The sequence below is a fragment of the Schistocerca nitens genome, chromosome 1, assembly GCF_023898315.1.
Source record: "Schistocerca nitens isolate TAMUIC-IGC-003100 chromosome 1, iqSchNite1.1, whole genome shotgun sequence".
In the NCBI taxonomy this organism is placed as follows: Eukaryota; Metazoa; Arthropoda; class Insecta; order Orthoptera; family Acrididae; genus Schistocerca; species Schistocerca nitens.
Genome location: NC_064614.1, coordinates 131,331,857 through 131,355,151, shown reverse-complemented (window position 1 = coordinate 131,355,151; position 23,295 = coordinate 131,331,857). Strand labels below are relative to the sequence as shown.

The 23,295-nt window shown below is 43.5% G+C and overlaps 1 protein-coding gene across 1 annotated transcript in view; it reads right to left on the bottom strand.

Annotated features, from left to right (window-relative positions):
- Nucleotides 1–11,417: 11,417 nt before the first annotated feature.
- Nucleotides 11,418–23,295, bottom strand: part of LOC126242969 (prostaglandin reductase 1-like) — a 32,663-nt gene continuing 20,785 nt past the window's right edge. The window contains exon 3 of the mRNA XM_049948129.1: nt 11,418–12,029. Within this exon, the coding sequence (XP_049804086.1) occupies nt 11,577–12,029 (453 nt within the window). The 3' untranslated portion in view covers nt 11,418–11,576. The remainder of the gene's footprint in view (nt 12,030–23,295) is intronic.

Sequence of the window (23,295 nt, the reverse complement as noted above, 5' to 3'; positions counted from 1 at the left end):
TCGAACTATATGCCGTGTCTGACAGCATCAACACGACAAGGAAAGGTACATGTTAGAAGAGTACGCTAACCTCCATGGCAGGTAACTTGGGCGTTAGTGGCCACAAGGCAGAAAATACCGCTGGTTTGCACTTCACTAATGAGAATAATACCAAATTCAATGATGAATAACAGATAGAGAAACGGCTGCAATATTTCACCGCCCTGAAACACTTCACTCGTTGCTGCCAGGCTCAGCGGCCCTGGCAGCAACAACCCACCGACCAAAGGCGAGATCTCAGAATAGTCGAGGTTGCATTAGCAGTTAACTCTTCACCCAGCTTAAACGTCCAGGATTGTGTGTGCAATGAAGTCGCCCTCGCACATAGCTCTCTTCGATCCAGCAGTGGCAGCACTCCGCCAATGGCCCCGGCTTGCCCGCGTGCTGCCGCGCGGGATTAGCCGAGAGGTCTTAGGCGCTGCAGTCATGGACTGTGCGGATGGTCCCGGCGGTAGTTCGAGTCCTCCCTCGGGCATGAGTGTGCGTGTTTGTCCTTAGGATAATTTAGGTTAAGTAGTGTGTAAGCTTAGGGACTGATGACCTTAACAGTTAAGTCCCATATGATTTCACACACATTTGATTTTTTGCCCTCGTGCTGCACTGACCTGCTCGCTGCTGGGCCCCAAGTCCGTTCACAACTCCCTGCTCCACACAACGAGACCCAGAAATAATAGCGGTCTCTCCAAAGATAGTACAACAGTAACGTATCGATAAGCGCTGCTGCTGCCACTCGCAGGCAGGCAAGCCACCAACTTAGTGATGCCAGTAAATCGAATAAGAAACGAGATGCCGTAACCGCAATGACAAGATGCCAAGCAGTAAACGGCATGAACTCGAGCCGTGCATGGCTCAACGTCTTTGTGACTTTATTACAGAATGTGCCGGATTCCATGATTTCCAAACTAAAGCGGCTGACTCTGTTAATTAAATTCGTCGCCAACCGAATTTCAATTGCTTCTTTCACTACCGAGTCCCAGAAATATGAAGTCGAGGCTAAATTTCCGAGGTTATGACACACCATAGGGTGCCCAGTGTCAATATAGTGCTCTTCCACCGACGATTTATTAAGTTGTAAGAGCTGAGTGGGCATGTCGTTCTCTATGCATGTCATGGGCTATAGGTGTCGTCTGTCCGATATTAGACGAATAAGTGAAATGTATGCTGCTACACGCCCGAAATTTTGTGGAACAATCATTGCTCTGCTAAAATATGAGGATGCACAGTAATATAAAAGTTTGGGTTGTCTGATGAACGAAGATGCTGATATATAGGCCAGGAGCGACCCGCTGTTAACTATTCACAAGTCCGGTCAATTAGAACACCCAAACATCTTCAACGACTTGTACTCCGTCTACAGGCCTTGGATGGACCATCGTTACTGACCGATCGGCGTCTCGCCCTCTGTCAATGGCGTCATCGGGTGCGGTACGGAGGGGTGTGGCGATAGCACACTCTTGTCCTGGCCGCTTCCGGCTTTCTGCTCGGTCGAGTAGCTCCTCAGTTTCCATAACGGAGCTGAGTGTGCCCCGTTCCAGTCCTCCCACCATCGAAATACGCTGGACAGCTCCAGGAACCGAACCCGGGTCCTTCACATGGCAGTAAACCACACTGGCCACTCAGCTTTCTTATCCTCCCCCCTACCCTTGGAACCATCCTTTCACTCGATAAGATCAGCTTCTTTGCTGTGGTTTCTCCGCGATTGGTATGGAAAATGCTGGGTGCTTGTAATTAAATCACAGCTACTTACAGAGGTCCAGTGAGGGCTATATTTATCGCATCACAGCGGAACTTGCTAAAGATTCTAATGCGATAATGTGGAAGCGATTTACACTGGAAAAATTAGTTCCAATTTTTGCCTCGAGGTGCAGATCTGACACTGTGAATGCAAGAAAGACGAGTAGAAATATGTGTCCATATGCAATGTGTTAGGAATATCTGGGAAGAAAAGATCAGACAAGTGAGAGAGGTGTAATGTTGATTTCATTCTTAACCACCGTTGGTTCAGTATGAGCATCGGATACATCGACGAGATACTGCATGAGTGAAGCGACGTGACGAACAGTTGCTGGCAGAAGTTCCGGTGGTAGCTGAGCAACGTGCTCCTGTATACTGGCCTTCAGATCACGTAGAGACCGAAACTGATCCTAGTAAATGCCTTCTGTTAGATATCCCCAAAGCCAGAGGTCTTGCAGGCTATATATCTGGAAAACCTCTAGAGGTGACACGTTCGTGTAAGTTTACATTATGCAGATCTTTCACGGGTTATGCAGTGTCGCCCAATCTTGCATGAAAACAGTGCTCCCCACACAGTTGCTCTCTTCCAAAGCTGGAATCACGTTCTCTAAAAGGAGGAATCGCTAAAGCGCAGGCATCACGGTACACCTGACACTGCCTCTGTGTGTATTCTCTTCGAAGAATAACACACCGAGAGTAAAAGTTCTTGTGAAACCACAAATACGGCGAATACAGTGGCTCTTCGTGCACAAACGCGGTAGCAACACTCCAGATTCGGCAGTTCTGTGTATTCATTGTGCACTGTAGTGCAAAATGTGAATAATCACATCATAGGATGCAAGGAGGGCCACAATTCATCATCTTTGATCTGTGCTAGAGAAAACAAGAAACTCAGAACGTTGCTGCGGATCATGTGCTTTCAGTCGCTGCACCATCTAGACCAACATGCCACTGTGCCAGGGTACCAGAGTAAAACGAACCGCAAAACTTTCCGTAATGTTGATCGTAGGTTAAATTCTCGTGACACTGCATGAGAACTAGCACTTCCCATCAACCTCGTCAGTAACGTGAACCGGATGGGACGCCTTCATCCAAGCTCAATTGTCTTTTCGAATTCATTATGACCTTCTTTAAACCATTTAATGACCTTGGACCTCTTTTCCGGCCTTTCAGTCACCTATACTCCATTGCTGCCAACCACATAAAACAGCGTAGGGTCTCTCTTCTCGATAGCCGTACTGTTCACTCTCGTTACGACGTGTCAAATGACAGCTCGAAAGTCACACAGCTATATAAAGAGCGTATAGCGCCAGATTTCATCCTGGTGGCCAAAATTCGAACTAATTTTTTTCAGTATGAATCGGTTAAACTTTAACGCATAAACGTATCTACCAAGTTTCACAGTCACACTAAAATTATAGCCCACATTGGACCTCTACAAGTAGCTGCGGTTTAATTACGACCACCCAATTCTAGTCTTGTTATAAGCGTTGACAGCGAAACAAATCCTTATTTCTGCATAAAAATCCTTTGTCAAATAAAATCGTTCAACTTCTTATGAAGTCCCCTTGAGGACCAACTTAATGTTTAGATCTAAAATATAGAGAAACAGTATTTTCCTGCAACTTAAAAAAAAAGAAAAACTTTGGCACTCGCTGCTATTCAGGAAACTATAACAATTATCAGTTTTGTTGGAGACTGTCTTCCTGGAATAAAGAGAAAAACGAAAAAAAAGAAACCAATCACACTGGGAACAAAGTGTCTTGTCATCAAAGTGATTAAAATAAAGCACACTTTTTAAGTAAATAAATAAAAAAATCTTCCTATTTTGCCCAGCATGAGAAAGATTCTCCTGAGAATGAGATTTGTTGAAATGCTGTAATTGAGTCCTCTTCCATTCCATGCTGGCCTCAGATGATTTAATGAGTAAGATCCAGCACATATTTAGCCTTAGCTCCTCCACTCTTAATTTGGCACGTTATACTCCGAAGTAGATCGTGTGGTATGACATAGAACCACCTTGCCACACTAAAGTTAACAACACGAATCAATACCACAAAGATTACCGAGAGTTCAATGCAATCTACGGTGACATGTGGGAGGGGATGTTCCAAGACCACGCCACCCCTGTAAACTCTACAGCTCCCTCACACTGAGGTAAATATATTGTTGAGCACGTAAGAGCTCAGCCCCAGTTTGTGACATCATCTAAAGGAGTCAGCATCATAGTACAAGATTAACGTGGTTGTTAAAGTTTTGAAAGACTTGTTTATTTAAATGTGGAACATTGTACTGCAGGAGAACAGTTTGTTAATCTGTCAATCAAGTGATTTTTTAATAACCAGTAACATGTGTAGCTTACCATGCAATGCACTGGAAAAGATCTGTGTCAAGGTAAGTAAATTTTTTATTCCATTATGTAATAAAGTGAACTAATATTTCACTTATTCTAGTTTCATCTGCCACCACACCAAGCAGTCGAAGAACTCACAGTTGTGGCCTGACTGTGGTAGTTTCGTCGGAACACATCAGATTGCGTGCTTCACGAAACTTTAATGACGGAGGTTTTTGCCGAGGCAATCCCGTATGCACTCTCTGCGTCTGGAATTTGATGTAGCTTCCAACATTCGGTGATTAAAAGTTGCTTCTAGTTCAAGTAAGAGGGAGGTTTATTTTCTAGTATCTAAGGCACGAAGTGTCCTAGCAACCACGCCACTGGCCATTGAGCGCTGGTATGAGTCCGGTTTGGTGATATTATCTGTTGTAATTATAGAGAGATTCGTTCCGATGATGCTGGATACCTTTTCTCTGATCCATTTTCATGACTAGAGTTGTTCCTTGCGTACAGATCTGTGGGATTCGGAGTCAATGATTTGGCATTCGTCGCATAAAGCTGTTTTCGAGAGGCCCTGCAGGCTGACTGTGTATTGTAGCACAATATAAAAAGGTACAGGGTGAGCCGGCCGGTGTGGCCATGCGGTTCTAGACGCTTCAGTCTGGAACCGCGTGACCACTACGGTCGCAGGTTTGAATTCTGCCTCGGGCATGGATGTGTGTGATGTCCTTAGGCTAGTTAGGTTTAATTAGTTCTAAGTTCTAGGTGACTGATGACCTCAGAAGTTAAGTCGCATAGTGCTCAGAGCCATTGAATCATTGGTATAGAGTGGTGACCGGAAAACGGGCCCCGAGTACTTCACTGCTCGTTGTTGCCCACCTATTGTCATCTACTGTTTCAAAGCTGTTGCGACTAAATTTGTATTGTCAACGCGAAACCATGAACCATGGACCTTGCCGTTGGTGGGGAGGCTTGTGTGCCTCAGCGATACAGATGGCCGTACCGTAGGTGCAACCACAACGGAGGGGTATCTGTTGAGAGGCCAGACAAACATGTGGTTCCTGAAGAGGAGCAGCAGCCTTTTCAGTAGTTGCAGGGGCAACAGTCTGGATGTTTGTCTGATCGGGCCTTGTAACATTAACCAAAACGGCCTTGCTGTGCTGGTACTGCGAACGGCTGAAAGCAAGGGGAAACTACAGCCGTAATTTTTCCCGAGGACATGCAGCTTTACTGTATGGCATGGAGAGCTGCATCAAACCTGTTGTGGCGTAACAAGCTAGCTACGCCACACTGAAGTAGCCGAAAGGCACGCGTACACACACGCCGGCTGAAGGCTATTCTAACGGTCTCTCGGCAAATGAGAGAAAGGCTTCGTACGTGTAGTCGCTAGCAATGCCGTCCGTACAACTGGGGCGAGTGCTCGTACGTCTCTCTAGACCTGCCATGTGGTGGCGCTCGGTCTGCGATCACACAGTGGCGACACGCGGGTCCGACATGTACTAATGGACCGCGGCCGATTTAAAGCTACCACCTAGCAAGTGTGGCGTCTAGCGGTGACACCACAAAACCAGTCTCAGGACTGAAGACAACAACAACAACGCGAAAGCAGTTGCGACTGGGTTAATGCGTTTGAAGAAAGATGTAATCTCTTCAACAATGAGTCTAAATAGTGGAGGCTTATGTGTCTACTGTTTCGTTTAAGGAAACTTGGGACATTTTTGCAAAGAAATTTCCTGGTGTTTCCATACCAAAAGAAAACAATACAATATACATGTTTTGGTGACAAAGTGGTGTTGGAGAACTACAGGGACAGTTGGAAACGGCTCGAAAACGAAACGAAACCCGTCCATTCCTATACTTGCTGGAGTCGAGGATATTCGAGCTCGAATGATTCAGAGACGTAGATTGTCACAACAAGTTAACGTTTCCTGCAGGTCTTGTCAACCTGTGTTACACCATACATGGATGAAATCGCTTTATGAAAAGGGTGAAAGGGATAATGCAGACAACTTTAGACCTGTTTCTATGCCATCAGTGTATTATAAAGTTATTGAAAAGGCTCTGTATGTAAGAGCAATTGATCATTTTATATCACATAATTTGCTATTAAGTGTACAGTTCGGCCTTGGAAGTGGTTTAAGTACTGAAAATGCTATATTCGATTTTCTCAGTGAGGTATGGATAGAGTAAACAAAAGGTTTCGAATGCTAGGCATCGTTTCTGATTTAACTATGGCGTTTGAGTGTGTTAATCACAAAATATCCAGAAGTTGGATCATTATGTAATACGGGGAGTACTTCACAATTGCTTCTCCTCTTACTTTAACAACAGACAGCAAAAGGTCATTACTCACAGCGTTAACAATGGCCGTGAACGTGGGGCTGAGTGGGGCACAAGCAAATGGGTGGTACCCCAGGGTTCAGTGCTGGGGCTACATCTGTTACTTATATATATATAAATGATATGTCCTCTAGCATTAAAGGTAATTCTAAAATATTTCTCTTTCCTGGTGACATTAGGTTGGTAGTAAAGGATGTTGTGTACAACACTGGCTCTTTTTCAAATAATGGTGTCCATGACATAAGCTCATGGCTTGTAGAAAATAAACTAACGCAAAATCACAGTAAGACTCGGTTTTTACACTTTCTAACACACAATTCAACAATTCCACATAATAGACACACGATTAATGAAACTGAACAGTTCAAATTTATGGGTGTTCAGACAGACAGTAAACTGTCGTGGAAATCCCACGTTCAGGATCTTGTTCAAGGACTTAATGCTGCCATTTTTGCTGTTCGAACGGTATCTATTTCGCGTATTTTCATTCACTTATGTCCTATGGTATTATAATTTGGGGTAACCGTTCCCATTCTCAAAGGATATTTTTGGCTCAGAAATTGGGTGTTGGGCAATAAGTGGTGTAATTTCGCGAACCTCTTGTCAACTGCTGTTTACTCGTCTGGGTATTCTGACAATAGCCCCTCAATATATATATTCTTTACTGTCGTTTCTTGTTAGAAATATGAGCTCATTCCCAAGAATTAGCAGCTTTCACTGAGTTAAAACTTGGCAGAACTCCAACCCGCATTTGGATCGCACTTCTTTGACTTGTGTAGAAGGTGTGCAGTATACTGCTGTATCCATTTTCAGTAAGCTACCATAAGAATTCAAAAGTCTTAACAGTAATCCATGTGCTTTCAAAACGAAGCTGAAGAGTTTCCTCATGGATCACTCCTTGTATTCTGTGGAAGGAGTTCGTTGAAAAATTAAGTTGATTCCTGTGTTATTTTGTTGACTGCGTTTACTTAAACTTATAGCTTGTCTCTTTTTGGGTTCATTAACATTTAATTATGTCTGTTGTTCGATTTATGCTGTAATTTCGTGTACTGACACGTTCCATGACCATGGAGATTTGCTCCTCAATTTGGTCCTACAGATCTAGACGTGTAAAATAAAAGAAAACATGACTTGTGTTCAAGAACTCAAAAGGGGAAGATAATTCTAAAAGTGTGAATTACTGTGTGTGGCTGTGTCAAACAGTTGAGAGTGGAATGTTGGATCCGCTCCCGTTTTTGATGAGTGATTAACCCGGAACACCCGAAGTAGGTCAAGAAAAAATTCCTTTAGGATTAATGGGGAACCTCTTCGCGGTTGACCGAGCGAGGTGGCGCACTGGTTAGCGCAATGGACTCGCGTTCTGGAGGACGATTTCCTTCCCCGTCCTTGGCACGGAGCTACTGCTGCGTCTCGAACAACTTAGCTGCCAACGGGACGTTAAACCCGATCTTCCTTTCTTCTATCCTTCTCGGTGAAAAAATCACAGTGTGTTGTAGCGTGTCAGCAAGTCGGATTTTGGGTCCAATTATCTTTTAACACAACCGTAAATACTGCTACGTATATATGAATCTTTGATGAACTTTACCCGAACTTGACCATCACCCCCCCCCCTTTGCCCCCTCAATAACGTACGTATGCTGTCCTTCATCTGGTTGGGGCGACGTACCATACTTCCTGCGGGACAGTCTCACGAATTCATGAAAAAATCACAGAAGAAAGGACTGTCAGGAAAAGACTGTGGCCGCCACGTTCGCGGGACCTATCACTTACGAGCTTTATGGGGGAGTGCGGATGGTGTGGAGAGTGGCACTCTAAAAGGAAAAGTGTACGCAGGTAACTCAATAATATTAGAAGACTCGAGGGGCAATATTCGCAACAAAATTTTGGCAGAGTTGCGCAAAGTATATATTGACATGTTTGGGAGTGTACAAAAGTGCATTGAAACACAAAGGTGTCGTTTTTAGCAACGGGTGTAAAATAAAGGACGAGATATATTCAGTAAATGTGGAATTTTGCATTGACTTACGTGTTATTTCTTTATTACCTAAATATTACATGTTTATCTATTTGTTGTCTTTTCTGCTTGTGGCCGGCCACAATTCGTACTTAAATGGTTACCAACCAATACTCGAGTCGGCTTTCGTACACCCCCTGTATTGAAGTATTAATTTCCTGAGAAGTTGGCTAGGACATGCACTGAAGAGCCAAAGAAACTGGTTCACCTGTGTAATATCGTGTAGGGTCCCCGCGAGCAAGCAGAAGTGAAGCAAAGCGACGTGGCGTGGACTCGACTGATGTCTGAAGTAGTGCTGGAGGGAACTGACACCCTGAATCCTTCAGGGTTGTCCATAAATCCGTAAAAGTACGAGGGGTGGAGATCTCTTCTGAACAGCACTTTGCAAGACATCCCAGATATGCTCATGTGTGGGGAATTTGGTGTTTAAACTCAGAAGAATGTTTCTAGCGCCACTCTGTAGTAATTCTAGACATGTGGGGTGTCACATTATCCTGCTGAAATTGCCCCAAGACCGTCGGAATGCACAATGGACGTGAATGGATGCAGGTGATGAGACACGACGCTTAGGTATGTGTCACCTGTCAGAGTCGTATCTAGATGTATCGCGGGTTCTATAGCATTCCAACTGCATACACCCCATCACCATTACCGACTCTCCCACCAGCTTTCGCAGTCCCCTTCTGACACGCAGGCTCCACGGATTCCATACGCGTACACGTGTAGCCGCTCGATACGATTTGGAACGAGACTCGTCCGTACAGGCAACATGTTTCCAGTCATCAACAGTTCTATTTTGCTGTTGACTGGAACAGGCGAGGCGTAACGCTTTGTGTCGCGCAGTCATCAAAGGTACACGAGTGGGCCTATGGCTCCGAAAGCCCTATCAATGATGTTCCATTGAATGATTTGTGCGCTGACACTTGTTCATGGCCCAGAATTGAAATCTGCAGCAATTTGCGGAACCCTTCATTTTGGTCACGTTGAACGATTGTCTTCAGTCGTAGTTGCTCTGGGTTCTCGTAGGATCTTTTTTTCTCGTAGGATCTTTTTCCGGCCGCGGTGATGTCGGAAATTTGATGTCTTACCGCATTCCTGATATTCCCGGTAAACTCATGAAATGGCTGTACGGGGAAATTCCCACTTCATCGTTACTTCGTAGATCCTGTGTCCCATCACTCGTACGCCTACTGTAACACTACGTTCAAACTCACTTAAATCTTTATAACCTGCCATTGTAGCAGCAGTAACCAATGTAACAACCGCGCCAGACACTTGTTGTTCTACATAGGCGTTGCCGACACCAGCGCCGTATTCTGACTGTTTACTGGTGTCTATGTTTTATTTCGCATGCCTCGTTCTTATATCTGCCCGTGGCGGTAACAATTCACGCTTAGTTGGCGAGCAGCCTGTAATCGAGCCGCTTCATCGTGTGCCCCTGCATTAGATGATACTGTGAAGAAAGAGTTTCTGAGCGATTGTCTAGGACATAATTTGAAAATATACAGGAAAATTAGTACACTAGTGGCCATTAAAATTGCTACACCACAAAGATGACGTGCTAGAGACGCGAAATTTAACCGACAGGAAGAAGATGCTGTGATATTCAAATGATTAGCTTTTCAGAGCATTCACACAAGGTTGGCCCCGGTGGCGCAACCTACAACGTGCTGACATGGGGAAAGTTTCCGACCGATTTCTCATACACAAACAGCAGTTGACCGGCGTTGCCAGGTGAAACGTTGTTGTGATGCCTCGTGTGAGGAGGAGAAATGCGTACCATCACGTTTAGGACTTTGGTAAAGTTCGGATTGTAGCCTATCGCGATTGCGGTTTATCGTATTACGACATTGCTGCTCGCGTTTTTCGAGATCCAATGACTGTTAGCAGAATATGGAATCCGTGGGTTCAGGAGGGTCATACGGAACGCCGTGCTGGATCCCAATAGCCTCGTATCACTAGCAGTCGAGATGACAGGCATCTTATCCGCATGGCTGTAACGGATCGTGCAGCCACGTCTCGATCCCTGAGTCAACAAGTGGGAACGCTTGCAAGACAACGATCTGCACGAACAGTCCGACGACGTTTGCAGCAGGATGGACTATCAGCTCGGAGACCATGGCTGCAGTTACCCTTAACGCTGCATCACAGACAGGAGCGCCTGCGATGGTGTACTCAACGACGAACCTGGATGCACGAATTGCAAAACGCCATTTTTTCGGATGAATCCAGGTTCTGTTTACAACGTCATGATGGTCGCATCCGTGTTTGGCGACATCGCGGTGAACGCACATTGGAAGAGTGTATTTGTCATCGCTACACTGGCGTATCACCCGGCGTGATGGTATGGGGTGCCACTGGTTACACGTCTCGGTCACCTCTTGTTCGCATTGGCGGCACTTTGAACAGTGGAGGTTACATTTCAGATCTGTTACGACCCGTGGCACTACCCTTCATTCGATCCCTGAGAAACTCTACATTTCAACAGGATAATGCACGACCGCATGTTGCAGGTCCTGTACCGGGCCTTTGTGTATATCGAAAATGTTCGACTGCTGCCCTAGCCAGCACATTATCCAGATCTCTCACCAATTGAAAACGTCTGGTCAATGGTGGCCGGGCAATTGTCTCGTCACAATAGGCCAGTCACTACTCTTGATGAACTGTGGTGTTGTGTTGAAGCTGCATGGGCAGCTGTACCTGCACACGCCATCCAAGCTCTGTTTGGCTCAATGCCCAGGCATATCAAAGCCGTTATTATGGCCAGAGGTGGTTGTTCTGGGTACTGATTTCTCAGGATCTAGGTACCCATATTGTGTGAATATGTAATCACACGTCAGTTCTAGTATAATATATTTGTCCAATGACTACCCGATTATCATCTGCGTTTCATCTTGGTGTAGCAATTTTAATAGCCAGTAGTGTAGTATTATTGTTGGAATGGTAAGTAACATGTTGAAGCAATATTATTTTATTGAAAGTATACAATAATTTTATGAGTAACTCTATTCTCTTGTACTGATGAATTGGCAGATATTAGCTCACTTTGATGAACCACCAGCGTCCTTCTCATCTTCCTGGAAATGAGAGCATTTTTCGTGGGTGGAAATCAACTCAGACCTTGACAACCGCCTTGCCTAGATTCTCCCCTCTGAGCATGCCAATGAAAGCTTGCGGCGTGTTCTGGAAGCCGTCAGTGACGGTCTCCTTGTACTTGAGTTTGCCCTCCCTGATCCACTGCGCCATCTCCGTGAAAGCTTCGTCCCAACGGCCCCACCAGCGCCCCACCATGAAGCCCTCCATCTTGAGTTCCTTGCCGACCATGTGCATCTGCAAGACGGGCGCCATCGGCACTTTGGTGGCGTTGTAGGTGGAGATGCAGCCGCAGACGGAGATGCGGCCGCGGTGCCTCATGTTGGCGATCACTTGGCCGCTCTGCTCCCCTCCCACGTTGTCGAAGTAGCAGTCGATACCCTGAGGAGCCGCCTCCTTCAGCGCCTTGTCCACGTTCACCGTCTTGTAGTTGAAGGCGTAGTCGAACCCTAGCTCTTCCTTCAACCACTTAACCTGTGAACACACAGAGATGAATTGACTATAGATATAACTGATGATGGTCGAAGTTGCTGTCCATGCATCAGCACAGGTTTAGAAAGCATCGCTCCTGCGAAACGCAACTCGCCCTTTTTTCACATGATATCTTGCGAACCATGCATGAAGGGTATCAGACGGATGTCATATTGCTTGACTTCCGGAAAGCGTTTGACTCGGTGCCCTACTGCAGACTCCTAACTAAGGTACGAGCATATGGGATGGTACCCAAATATGTGAGTGGCTCGAAGACTTCTTAAGTAATAGAACCCAGTACGTTGTCCTCGATGGTGAGTGTTCATCGGAGGTGAGCGTATCATCTGGAGTGCCCCAGCGAAGTGTGGTAGGTCCGCTGTTGTTATCTGTCTACATAAATGATCTTTTGGATAGGGTGGATAGCAATGTGCGGCTGTTTGCTGATGATGCTGTGGTGTACGGAAAGGTGTCGTCGTTGAGTGACTGTAGGAGGATACAAGATGACTTGGACAGGATTTGTGATTGGTGGAAAGAATGGCAGCTAACTCTAAATACAGATAAATGTAAATTAATGCATATGAATTCGAAAAAGAATCCCTTAATGTTTGAATACTTCATTAGTAGTGTAGCGCTTGACACAGTCACGTCGATTAAATATTTGGGCGTAACACTGCAGAGCCATATGCAGTGGGACAAGCATGTAATGGAAGTTGTGGGGAAGGCGGATAGTCGTCTTCGGTTCATTGGTAGAATTTTGGGAACATGTGGTTCATCTGTAAAGGAGACCGCTTATAAAACACTAATACGACCTATTCTTGAGTACTGCTCGAGCGTTTGGGATCCCTATCAGGTCGGATTGAGGGAGGACATAGAAGCAATTCAGATGCGGGCTGCTAGATTTGTTACTGGTAAATTTGATCATCACGCTAGTGTTACGGATATGCGTCAGGAACTCGGGTGGGAGTCTGTAGAGGAAAGGAGGCGTTCTTTTCGTGAATCGCTACTGAGGAAATTTGGAGAACCAGAATTTGAGGCTGACTGCATTACTGTTTTACTGCCGCCAACTTATATTTCGCGGAAAGACCACAAAGATAAGAGAGATTAGGGCTCGTACAGAGGCATATAGGTAGTCATTTTTCCCTCGTTCTGTTTAGTAGCGGAACAGGGAGAGAAGATGCTAGTTGTGGTACGAGGTACCCTCCGCAACGCACCGTATGGTGGATCGCGGAGTATGTATGTAGATGTAGATGTAGAAGTAAGGAGGATATAAAATGTAGGCTGGCAAGGTCTGAAGAAGAGAAATGTGTTAACATCGAGTATAGATTTAAGTGTCAGGAAGTCCTTTCTGAAAGAATTTGTATGGAAGTGAAACATGGACGATAAAAACCTTAGACAGGAAGAGAGTAGAAGCTTTTGAGATGTGCTGCTACAGAAGAATGCTGAAGATTAGACGGGTAGATCACATAACTAATGAGGAGGTACTGAATAGAACTGGGGACAAGAGAAATTTGTCGTTGAGCCTGACTAGAAGAAGGGATCGGTTGGTAGGACACATTCTGAGGCATCAAGGGATCACCAGTTTAGTACTGGAGGGCAGCATGGAGAGTAAAAATCGTAGAGGGAGACTAAGAGATGAGTACAGTAAGCAGATTCAGAAGTGTGCAGGTTGCAGTAGTTACTCGAAGATGAAGAGTCTTGCACAAGATAGAGTAGCATGGAGAGCTGCATCAGACCAGTCTTTGGACTGAAGACCACAACAACATTCTCTGGCACGTTCACCCACCAAATAATAAGAGCCTGAAATAATAGAAGATCACCAGTTGGTCTCTTTTGTGATCTTTCCAAGGCATTTTATTGTGTAGATCATGTTACGCTCTTGGGATAAAATAAAGTTTTATCTAATTGAAGGCTTTGCAAGAAAGTGGTTAGAGTCATACCTGACAAAATTTTTCTGAATAAATCAGACAAAATTTGGAAGAAGTATACAAATTTAAGATAAGTTTAGTGACTAAGGACAGATCACGAGGAGTGTTGTGTAGGGTTCAGTTTTGATTCCACTCCTGTTCCTTATACCTGAGGATGACCTTCCACTAAACATTCAAAAAACAGCATTGCACTTTCCTGCAGACGATACTATAGTATATCCCATTGCAAGAGGATGTTAATGACGTTTTACAAAGAATTATTAAGTGGTTCGCCAATAGTGGTCTATGTTTACATTATGATAAAACAAATTCTTTTGAATTCTCTTCAACAAATAGTGTCATACCAACAGCAGGTGTAGCATGTGGGGAGGACTCAGTATATAGGGTAGAATGCTGCAAATTTTTAAGTGTACATTTTGATGAAAATTTACACTGGTAAAATCATACTACTCAGTTAAGCTGCTTTTGCTCTTCGTATAACTGTTAGTCTTGGAACGAAATTAATAAAATTAATAAGCATTCTGAAATATTTAGCAAATTTCCACTCAATAATGTCTTATGAAGTAATTTTCTGTCGTTACTCATCACTTAGAAATCCATTGCATAAAAGCAAGCAGACATAGTAATAAGTGGTGATCAACCACGATCAACCACGATCGTCACATGGGTTCCTCTTCGAGAAGTTAGGCGTTTTAGCTGCATCATCTTAATATATTTTCGCTAGTGAGCTTCGTCATAATTAAACCATCACAATTTGGGTAAACTGTAATGTCTGTACGAGCAACGCTAGAAGAAAAAGGACATTTGTCACTCATTATTAAATCTGTCAGTCGCTCAAAAAGGTATTCAAAGTGCAACAACAGAAATTTTACATCATTTGGCCAATGACATGATATGTCAGACAAGTTGCAAAGGTATTTTTAAATCTAAACTAAAATAATTCCTCCTGGGAAACTGCAGCTATTCCTTGAACGAGTTTCCATTTAAATATTCATGTTGTTGTTGTGGTCCTCAGTCCAGAGACTGGTTTGACGCAGCTCTCCATGCTGCTCTATCCTGTGCAAGCTTCTTCATCTCCCAGTACCTATTGCAGCATACATCCTTCTGAATCTGCTTAGTGTATTCATCTCTTGGTCTCCCCTCTACGATTTTACCCTCCACCAATATTAGCGATACTGATTGTTTGTTAAAAAGAGAAAAATGGAGGTTTCATTTTTAGTGGAAGTAGGATTAAAAATCACTTCCGTACCACATGATTTTGATACAAGTATCAATCAAATGGTGTATGCAGTTTTGAACCAACTAACTAATTAACCATCAATTAATCTATGTTGAACGCTGAGATCAGTGACAAGAGGGGAGAACCTCCTTATGAGCAGAACTGTCCACTGGTGGTCTGCAGTGTATTGTGATTCACATCGAGAAATATGTGGTTCAGAAACCAATGTGGGTTTAGGCGCAAAATAACAGTTCCAAACGAGGGAACACTTCAAAAAGGTGCAAGCACACGGTACTCCTTATGGTTGTTAAAATAGTATCTAATATACCAAAACGAATTGTGTTTCTTTTATTCAAAAAACAAAATACGTTTGGCGACATAAAATGCACATTTTCTTACACTTGCACACACGGATTTAAAAGATTCAATATAATCTTATGACAGAATAATGTAGTCTATGATAATGGACTGAACCATGCTGGCAACAGCTTACAGCCCTAACCATACTTTGCCCATACAGTTCGAAATTGAAAATATTGTTTAATGCAAATTCTTATTACAGCGAATTGGAGAGGGAATCATGAGATTGTACACTAAGGAATTGCATTTCACATGATCTCTGTTAACGCCCCAACGTCAAAGACATCGAAACTTTGATCTGAAAACAGAAACCTTTCTGAGCGGAGAAGCCAGACAGAAACGGAAGCACAGAGAGTCAGACTAAGAAAAATGTGAATGCCCAAAGGATTGATGTACAGAATAAAAGAGTGCACGTTATGCGGAGGGACCATGATCTGCGGTCTTAGGGTACTTTTCTCATGGTCGATTTAGAATTCAGAGACGCTGTGTGGGCGTAATTTGACAATCTCCGTCTACCAACTCTTCCGTTCGCTGCACTGTGAGGACAGTTATATGACAAGGGACAGCTATTTCGCTGGGACAGTAGAAAATTTTAGTCAGTGGGAAGAAATCGCAATAGGAGTCCACAGGTTTAATTTGGAAATGGTACTAATGTTACTATAAACCCCAGTACAGTGTAAACAACAATAGAGATAAAAGTCGTAGGAAAAACTGATGTAGTACAGGAACAGGAGTCAGTCATCAAATACTACTTAGCAATTTTAACGGTACAATCGCAATATGAAATGAGCGGCCGAGTTTAAACGTGGCCGTGGAAGTGCCCAAGACGATCCATGCGAAGGACGTCGAGGAAGTACAAGCATGAGCGAAATTATCGTTAAAGTGCATGATATGATTTTGAAAGATCGATGTATACAGGTACGTGAAATTGCTAACACTCTAAGGCTATCAAAGGAACGCGTTTTTCACATCTTGCACCAGGAATTCAACATGAGAAAGCTTTGTGCAAGATGGGTGCCACACATGCTCACTGCGAACCTCAAACGCTTTCGCACGATACTTTCCGAAAAAGTCTTGATGCGTTTTAAGAAAAAAAAAAAAAAAAAAAAAAGAAGAAGTGACTTCTTGCGTCGATATGTGACAGTTGATGAAACGTGGATTCCCAACAACACACTCTAATCTAAAAAAACAGTCTACACAGAGGCTGTAAGTTAAGCTGTTTAGGTTTTTATGTTGGTAACGTCACGTAGCGCTCTATATGAACATCACTGACTGTGCTGTGTGAAGGCTGTGGTTGGTTTTGCATTGTTGGAGTATATGCTATTGTAGTGTTGGGCAGTTGGCTGTTAACAGCGCATAGCGTTGCGCAGTTGGAGGTGAGCCGCAAGCAGTGGTGGATGTGGGGAGAGAAATGGCGGAGTTCTGAGAGCGGATGATCTGGACGTGTGTCCATCAGAGACAGTAAATATGTAAGACTGGATGTCATGAAATGCTATATATATTATGACTTTTGAACACTATTAAGGTAAATGCATTGTTTGTTCTCCATCAAAATCTTTCATTTGCTAACTATGCTATCAGTAGTTAGTGCCTTCAGTAGTTTGAATCTTTTATTTAGCTGGCAGTAGTGGCGCTCGCTGTATTGCAGTAGTTCGAGTAACGAAGATTTTTGTGAGGTAAGTGATTTGTGAAAGGTATAGGTTAATGTTAGTCAGGGCCATTCTTTTGTGAGGATTCTTGAAAGTCAGATTGCGTTGCGCTAAAAATATTGTGTGTCAGTTTAGTGCTGATCAGAACAGGTAAAGAGCGAAATGTCTGAGTACGTTCAGTTTTGCTCAGCCGTTTGAAAATCAAATAATGTAAGAGGTTTATTAGCACAGTAATTCATTAATTTTTCCAAGGGGACGTTTCAAGGCGGGTTCCTCTTCTCCAAAATACGGTGCCATTGGCGAGAAAGATCGTGTCGTCGGTGCTTTGGGGGTGCGATTGTAATTTTGTTGACCGGCTACCTTGAAAAAGACGCTGAAGAGCCAAATAAACTGGTACACCTGCCTAATATCGTGTAGGGTCCCAGCGAGCACGCAGAACTGCCGCAACACGACGCGGCATGGAACACGACGTGGCATGGGCTCGACTAACGTCTGAAGTAGGACTGGAGCGAATTGACACCATGAATCCTGCGGGTCTGACTATAAATCCGTACTAGGGGGTGGAGATCACTTCTGAACAGCACGTTGCAAGGCGTCCCACACATGCTCAATAATGATCATGTCTGGGGACTGTGCTGGCCAGCGGAAGTGTTTAAGCTCAGAAGATTCTCTCTGTAGCAATTGTGGACGTGTTGGGTGTCTCATTGTCCTGGTGAAATTGCCCAAATCCGTCGGAATGCACAATGGACATGAATGTATGCAGGGGATCAGACAGTATGCTTACATATGTATCACCTGTCAGAGTCGTATCATAACACTCCAATTGCAGAGCCTCCACCAGCTTGAACAGTCCGCTGCTGACATGCATGGTCCATAGAATCATGAGATTGCCTCCATACCCGTACATATCCATCCGCTCGATACAATCTGAAACGAGACTCGTCCGACCAGGCAACATGTTTCCAGTCATCATCAATAAAATGTCAGTGTTGTCAGGCCCACGCGAGGCGTAAAGCTTCGTGTTGAATCATCAATGTTACACGAGTGGGCCTTCGGGTCCGAAAACTCCTGTCGAGGATGTTTCATTAACTGGTTTGCGCGCTAACACTTGATGATGGCCCAGCATTGAAATCTGAAGCAGTTTGCGGAAAAGTTGCGCTTACGTCACGTTGAACGATTCTCTTCAGTCGTCTTCGGTCCCCTTCTTGCAGGATTTTTTTTCCGGCCGCAGTGATGTCATAGAGTTGATGTTTTACCGGGTTCTTGATATTCACATTAGACTCGTGAAATGGTCATATGGGAAAATCCCCACTTCATAGCTACCACGGAGATGCTGTGACCCATCGCTCCTGCGCCGGCTATAACACCATGTTCAGACTCAAATCTTGATAACCTGCCATTGTTGCCGCAGTAATCGATGTAACAACTGCGCCAGACACTTGTTGTCTTATGTAGGCGCTGCCGGCCGCAGCGTCGTATTCTACCTGTTTAGATATCTCTGCATGTGAAAACGCGTGCCTATGCAAGTTACTTTGGTGAGTGAGTGTATAACAATAACCGGAGATTACTACTCTAATAAAACTGGACGAAAGTATTCGTGAATACAGACCCGGCTAAGAAAAGAAAAAAAATATCATTTTTCACAAGGACAAAGCATCTTCCCACAAAAGTCTTGACAGTGTGGAGACTGAAGGCTTTTCACTACGAAGTGCTGGAACATCCGCCCTATTCCGCTGATTTCACTCCCATGGACTTCAAATTGTTCTCAAAACTGAAGAAATTCCTCGCTGGTCAGCACGTAGCATTGCGGGTGTGGATGGGTACTTTGCAGCATTGTCGGAGGGACTCTGCAGAGTGGGGATAATGGCAATGGAACAGCGCTGCATGAAATGTACTGACGTTAAAGTACATTATGTTCAAAAATGAATCTTCTTTGAAAGCATAAATTGTTGGTTTCACTATCAGGCGCCGGCCGGAGTGGCCGAGCGGTTAAAGGCGCTACAGTCTGGAACCGCACGACCGCTACGGTCGCAGGTTCGAATCCTGCCTCGGGCATGGATGTGTGTGATGTCCTTAGGTTAGTTAGGTTTAAGTAGTTCTAAGTTCTAGGGGACTTATGACCGCAGCAGTTGAGTCCCATAGTGCTCAGAGCCATTTGAACCACTATCAGGCAGATAAGGTTTAAGATCACCTTCGTACACCTAATCGCTAATGAAATTAGTGAAGAACAGTAATGTCTGTATCTACAACACTTAGGAATATATTACCTTTATTACCCCTTACTGAAGTTGTCAGTGGGTCACAAAGCATTTCAGTACGCAGCAATAACAATTTTTATCATTTACCCAAAATCTAAAATATCTAAATAGTAGCAAAGCAATTTTTAAATCTAACTTAATATCATTTCTCCTGGACAGCTGCCTCTATTCCACAGAGGAATTTCTACTTTTTCCTAAAAAAATTCGAAGAAACGCTGATTTAAGTGATGTTGCATGAGCAGGGGTAAAAATCATGTGTTCACTAATATTAACAGTGAAAATGTATACAGACGCTGTAGACTCGTTCATTCTGCATCATTTCAATATAAGAATCGTTAGATGTTCTACAGAACGTGTAACTAAGTAATTAGTGTCTCCCAGTTCTGCTGTTATTATTCAGATTGGTAAGATATTGAAGTACTTCTAATATATAATTCAGTTTTCCTCGAGACCTCTCATATTTATTTACGGTAAGGATGAAAGCCAAGGAATTGAATTAAAGTTTTTGTGACAGACGGGACTCGAAGCCAGGTCCCCTTATTTCCAAGGCAGAAATACTGACTATTACACCACTGCTGCGCTGAAGTACAAGTCCACTGCCCTCCCGAACACAAAATTTAATTAATTTCCTCATTTTATTTTCCCTATAATGAGAATTTAATGGAAAGTAAGCTGGAGATATGAACTAAAGTTGAGGAGTCCATGCAGCAATGTTACAGTAGTGCTTAGTGGTTTAATGTTTAGCATTACTGACTAAGCTAGGAGACCTGGGTACCAATCTATGCCATGGCACAAATTTTAATTCATGCATTCAGCTTTCATAATTATCGTAGATAAAGATGGCACTTACATGGCTCAGGTCTGCAAGATCACTTGAGATACAGGACTTCCCAATTACGTCCAATGCTGGGGTGCTATTCCAACGCCAGAGAGCCTCAGCAATAGGGACAATTTTGAGGGGAAAATAAATGAAGAAATGAACTGAAGTTTGTGTTTGGGAGGGTGTAACACTATTTGCTTATGGTTAGTCTAAATTTTTATAAGTTTTTGCCTTAAAATTTTCGCATATTGGTACTATTTTTTCTGTGTACCTAAAGTAAGGTGTGCTGTATTGGAGGTTGAAGTTCTTTGCATTGCATGTGAATAATGTATGTAAAATGCTATATAAATTGTTTATTACAACAAATAATTTTCTGACGACATTCTGTACTTAAAAATATTTGTATGTATAAACTGTTGTTGTTGATATAAATTTGACAACTGTAAGAAATGGTCACTCCTATGAACAATGTAAGAAACAGGTGTTACGTAAAAGACAGTGTGCTTTTGTTTGAAACGAAAGTGGCTTTGGGGAGTCGAAAAAGGTGGCAAGGGCGAATAGGCGCGCTGCCTAGAGCAAGCGCAGGAAGTAAGTAAGTCACACAGTCTTTAGGCAGCAGTGACTGAGGCAACACCTTTGTGGAGCAGTTGAAGCTTTGCCTGAAAATTTGCACAAAATGGCCTCAGATGAAGATTGCAAATGGCTTATGGCATAACTGTGATTTGTTGGGCTGCTGTACGCAAAACGAAATTGAGCCAATACAGCAAGATACTTGCAGGCCGTACTGTGGGCAGTGTAGCCGTCACAGCTGTTCGCCACACCCAAGCCTACAGCCACCAGATAAGCTTTTTTCTTTTTTCTTTTTTTGGTATTGACGTTGTAATTCTGTCAGAGACAGCAAAGGACTTGGAGAGCAGTTGAACGGAATGGACAGTGTCTTGAAAGGAGGATATAAGATGAGCATCAACAAAAGCGAAATGAGGATATGGAATGTAGTCGAATTAAGTCGGGTGATGCTGAGGGAATTAGATTAGGAAATGAGACACTTAAAGTAGTAAAGGAGTTTTGCTATTTGGGGAGCAAAATAACTGATGATGGTCGAAATAGAGAGGATATAAAATGTAGACTGGCAATGGCAAGGAAAGCATTTCTGAAGAAGAGAAATTTGTCAACATCGAGTATTAATTTAAGTGTCAGGAAGTCGTTTCTGAAAGTATGTGTATGGAGTGTAGCCATGTATGGAAGTGAGGACGTTAAATAGTTTAGACAAGAGGAGAATAGAAGCATTCGAAATGTGGTGCTACAGAAGAATGCTGAAGATTAGATGGGTATATCACATAACTAATGAGGAGCTATTGAATAAAATTGGGGAGAAGAGGAGTTTGTGGCACAACTTGACCAGAAGAAGGGATCGGTTGGTAGGACATGTTCTGAGGCATCAAGGGATCACCAATTTAGTGTTGGAGGGCAGCGTGGAGGGTAAAAATCGTAGAGGGAGACCAAGAGATGAATACACTAAGCAGATTCAGAAGGATGTAGGCTGCAGTAGGTACTGGGAGATGAAGAGGCTTGCACAGGATAGAGTAGAATGGAGACCTGTATCAAACCAGTCTCAGGACTGAAGACCACAACAACAAAAACAACACTTCTGTACAGCGTGAAACATTAATTTAAACTTTTTTTTTTTTTTAGTGGATAACCAGTCTTGAACTTTAAAGAAACTGTTTCACTCTGATATTTCATCCTATAATCCTGGTGTTTGATTAATGTTAGTATCCAGTTTTACAGACTTATGAAGTGCCAAGCTAAAATAAAGAGGTACCATTTAAATTGTTCTTGTGTAAATAATGTGAAAGTTTTCTAAGTATTGCAAAGTATTACAGGAAAAGTTTGCTTACATAAAATTCAGTCAGAGTGAGGCAAAGCTACTAGAATCTGTTACATGACTATACAAAATTAGTACAAAGAATAATAGCTTTTGAAAGTACAGGGTTATTACAAATGATTGAAGCGATTTCACAGCTCTACAATAACTTTATTATTTGAGATATTTTCACAATGCTTTGCACACACATACAAAAACTCAAAAAGTTTTTTTAGGCATTCACAAATGTTCGATATGTGCCCCTTTAGTGATTCGGCAGACATCAAGCCGATAATCAAGTTCCTCCCACACTCGGCGCAGCATGTCCCCATCAATGAGTTCGAAAGCATCGTTGATGCGAGCTCGCAGTTCTGGCATGTTTCTTGATAGAGGAGGTTTAAACACTGAATCTTTCACATAACCCCACAGAAAGAAATCGCATGGGGTTACGTCAGGAGAGCGTGGAGGCCATGACATGAATTGCTGATCATGATCTCCACCACGACAGATCTATCGGTTTTCCTATCTCCTGTTTAAGAAATGCCGAACATCATGATGGAAGTGCGGTGGAGCACCATCCTGTTGAAACATGAAGTCGGCGCTGTCGGTCTCCAGTTGTGGCATGAGCCAATTTTCCAGCATGTCCAGATACACGTGTCCTGTAACGTTTTTTTCGCAGAAGAAAAAGGGGCCGTAAACTTTAAACCGTGAGATTGCACAAAACACGTTAACTTTTGGTGAGTTGCGAATTTGCTGCACGAATGCGTGAGGATTCTCTGCCGCCCAGATTCGCACATTGTGTCTGTTCACTTCACCATTAAGAAAAAAATGTTGCTTCATCACTGAAAACAAGTTTCGCACTGAACGCATCCTCTTCCATGAGCTGTTGCAACCGCGCGAAAATTCAAAGCGTTTGACTTTGTCATCGGGTGTCAGGGCTTGTAGCACTTGTAAACGGTAAGGCTTCTGCTTTAGACTTTTCCGTAAGATTTTCCAAACCGTCGGCTGTGGTACGTTTAGCTCCTTGCTTGCTTTATTTGTCGACTTCCGCGGGCTACGCGTGAAACTTCCCCGCACGCGTTCAACCGTTTCTTCGCTCACTGCAGGCCGACCCGTTGATTTCCCCTTACAGAGGCATCCAGAAGCTTTAAACTGCGCATACCATCGCCGAATG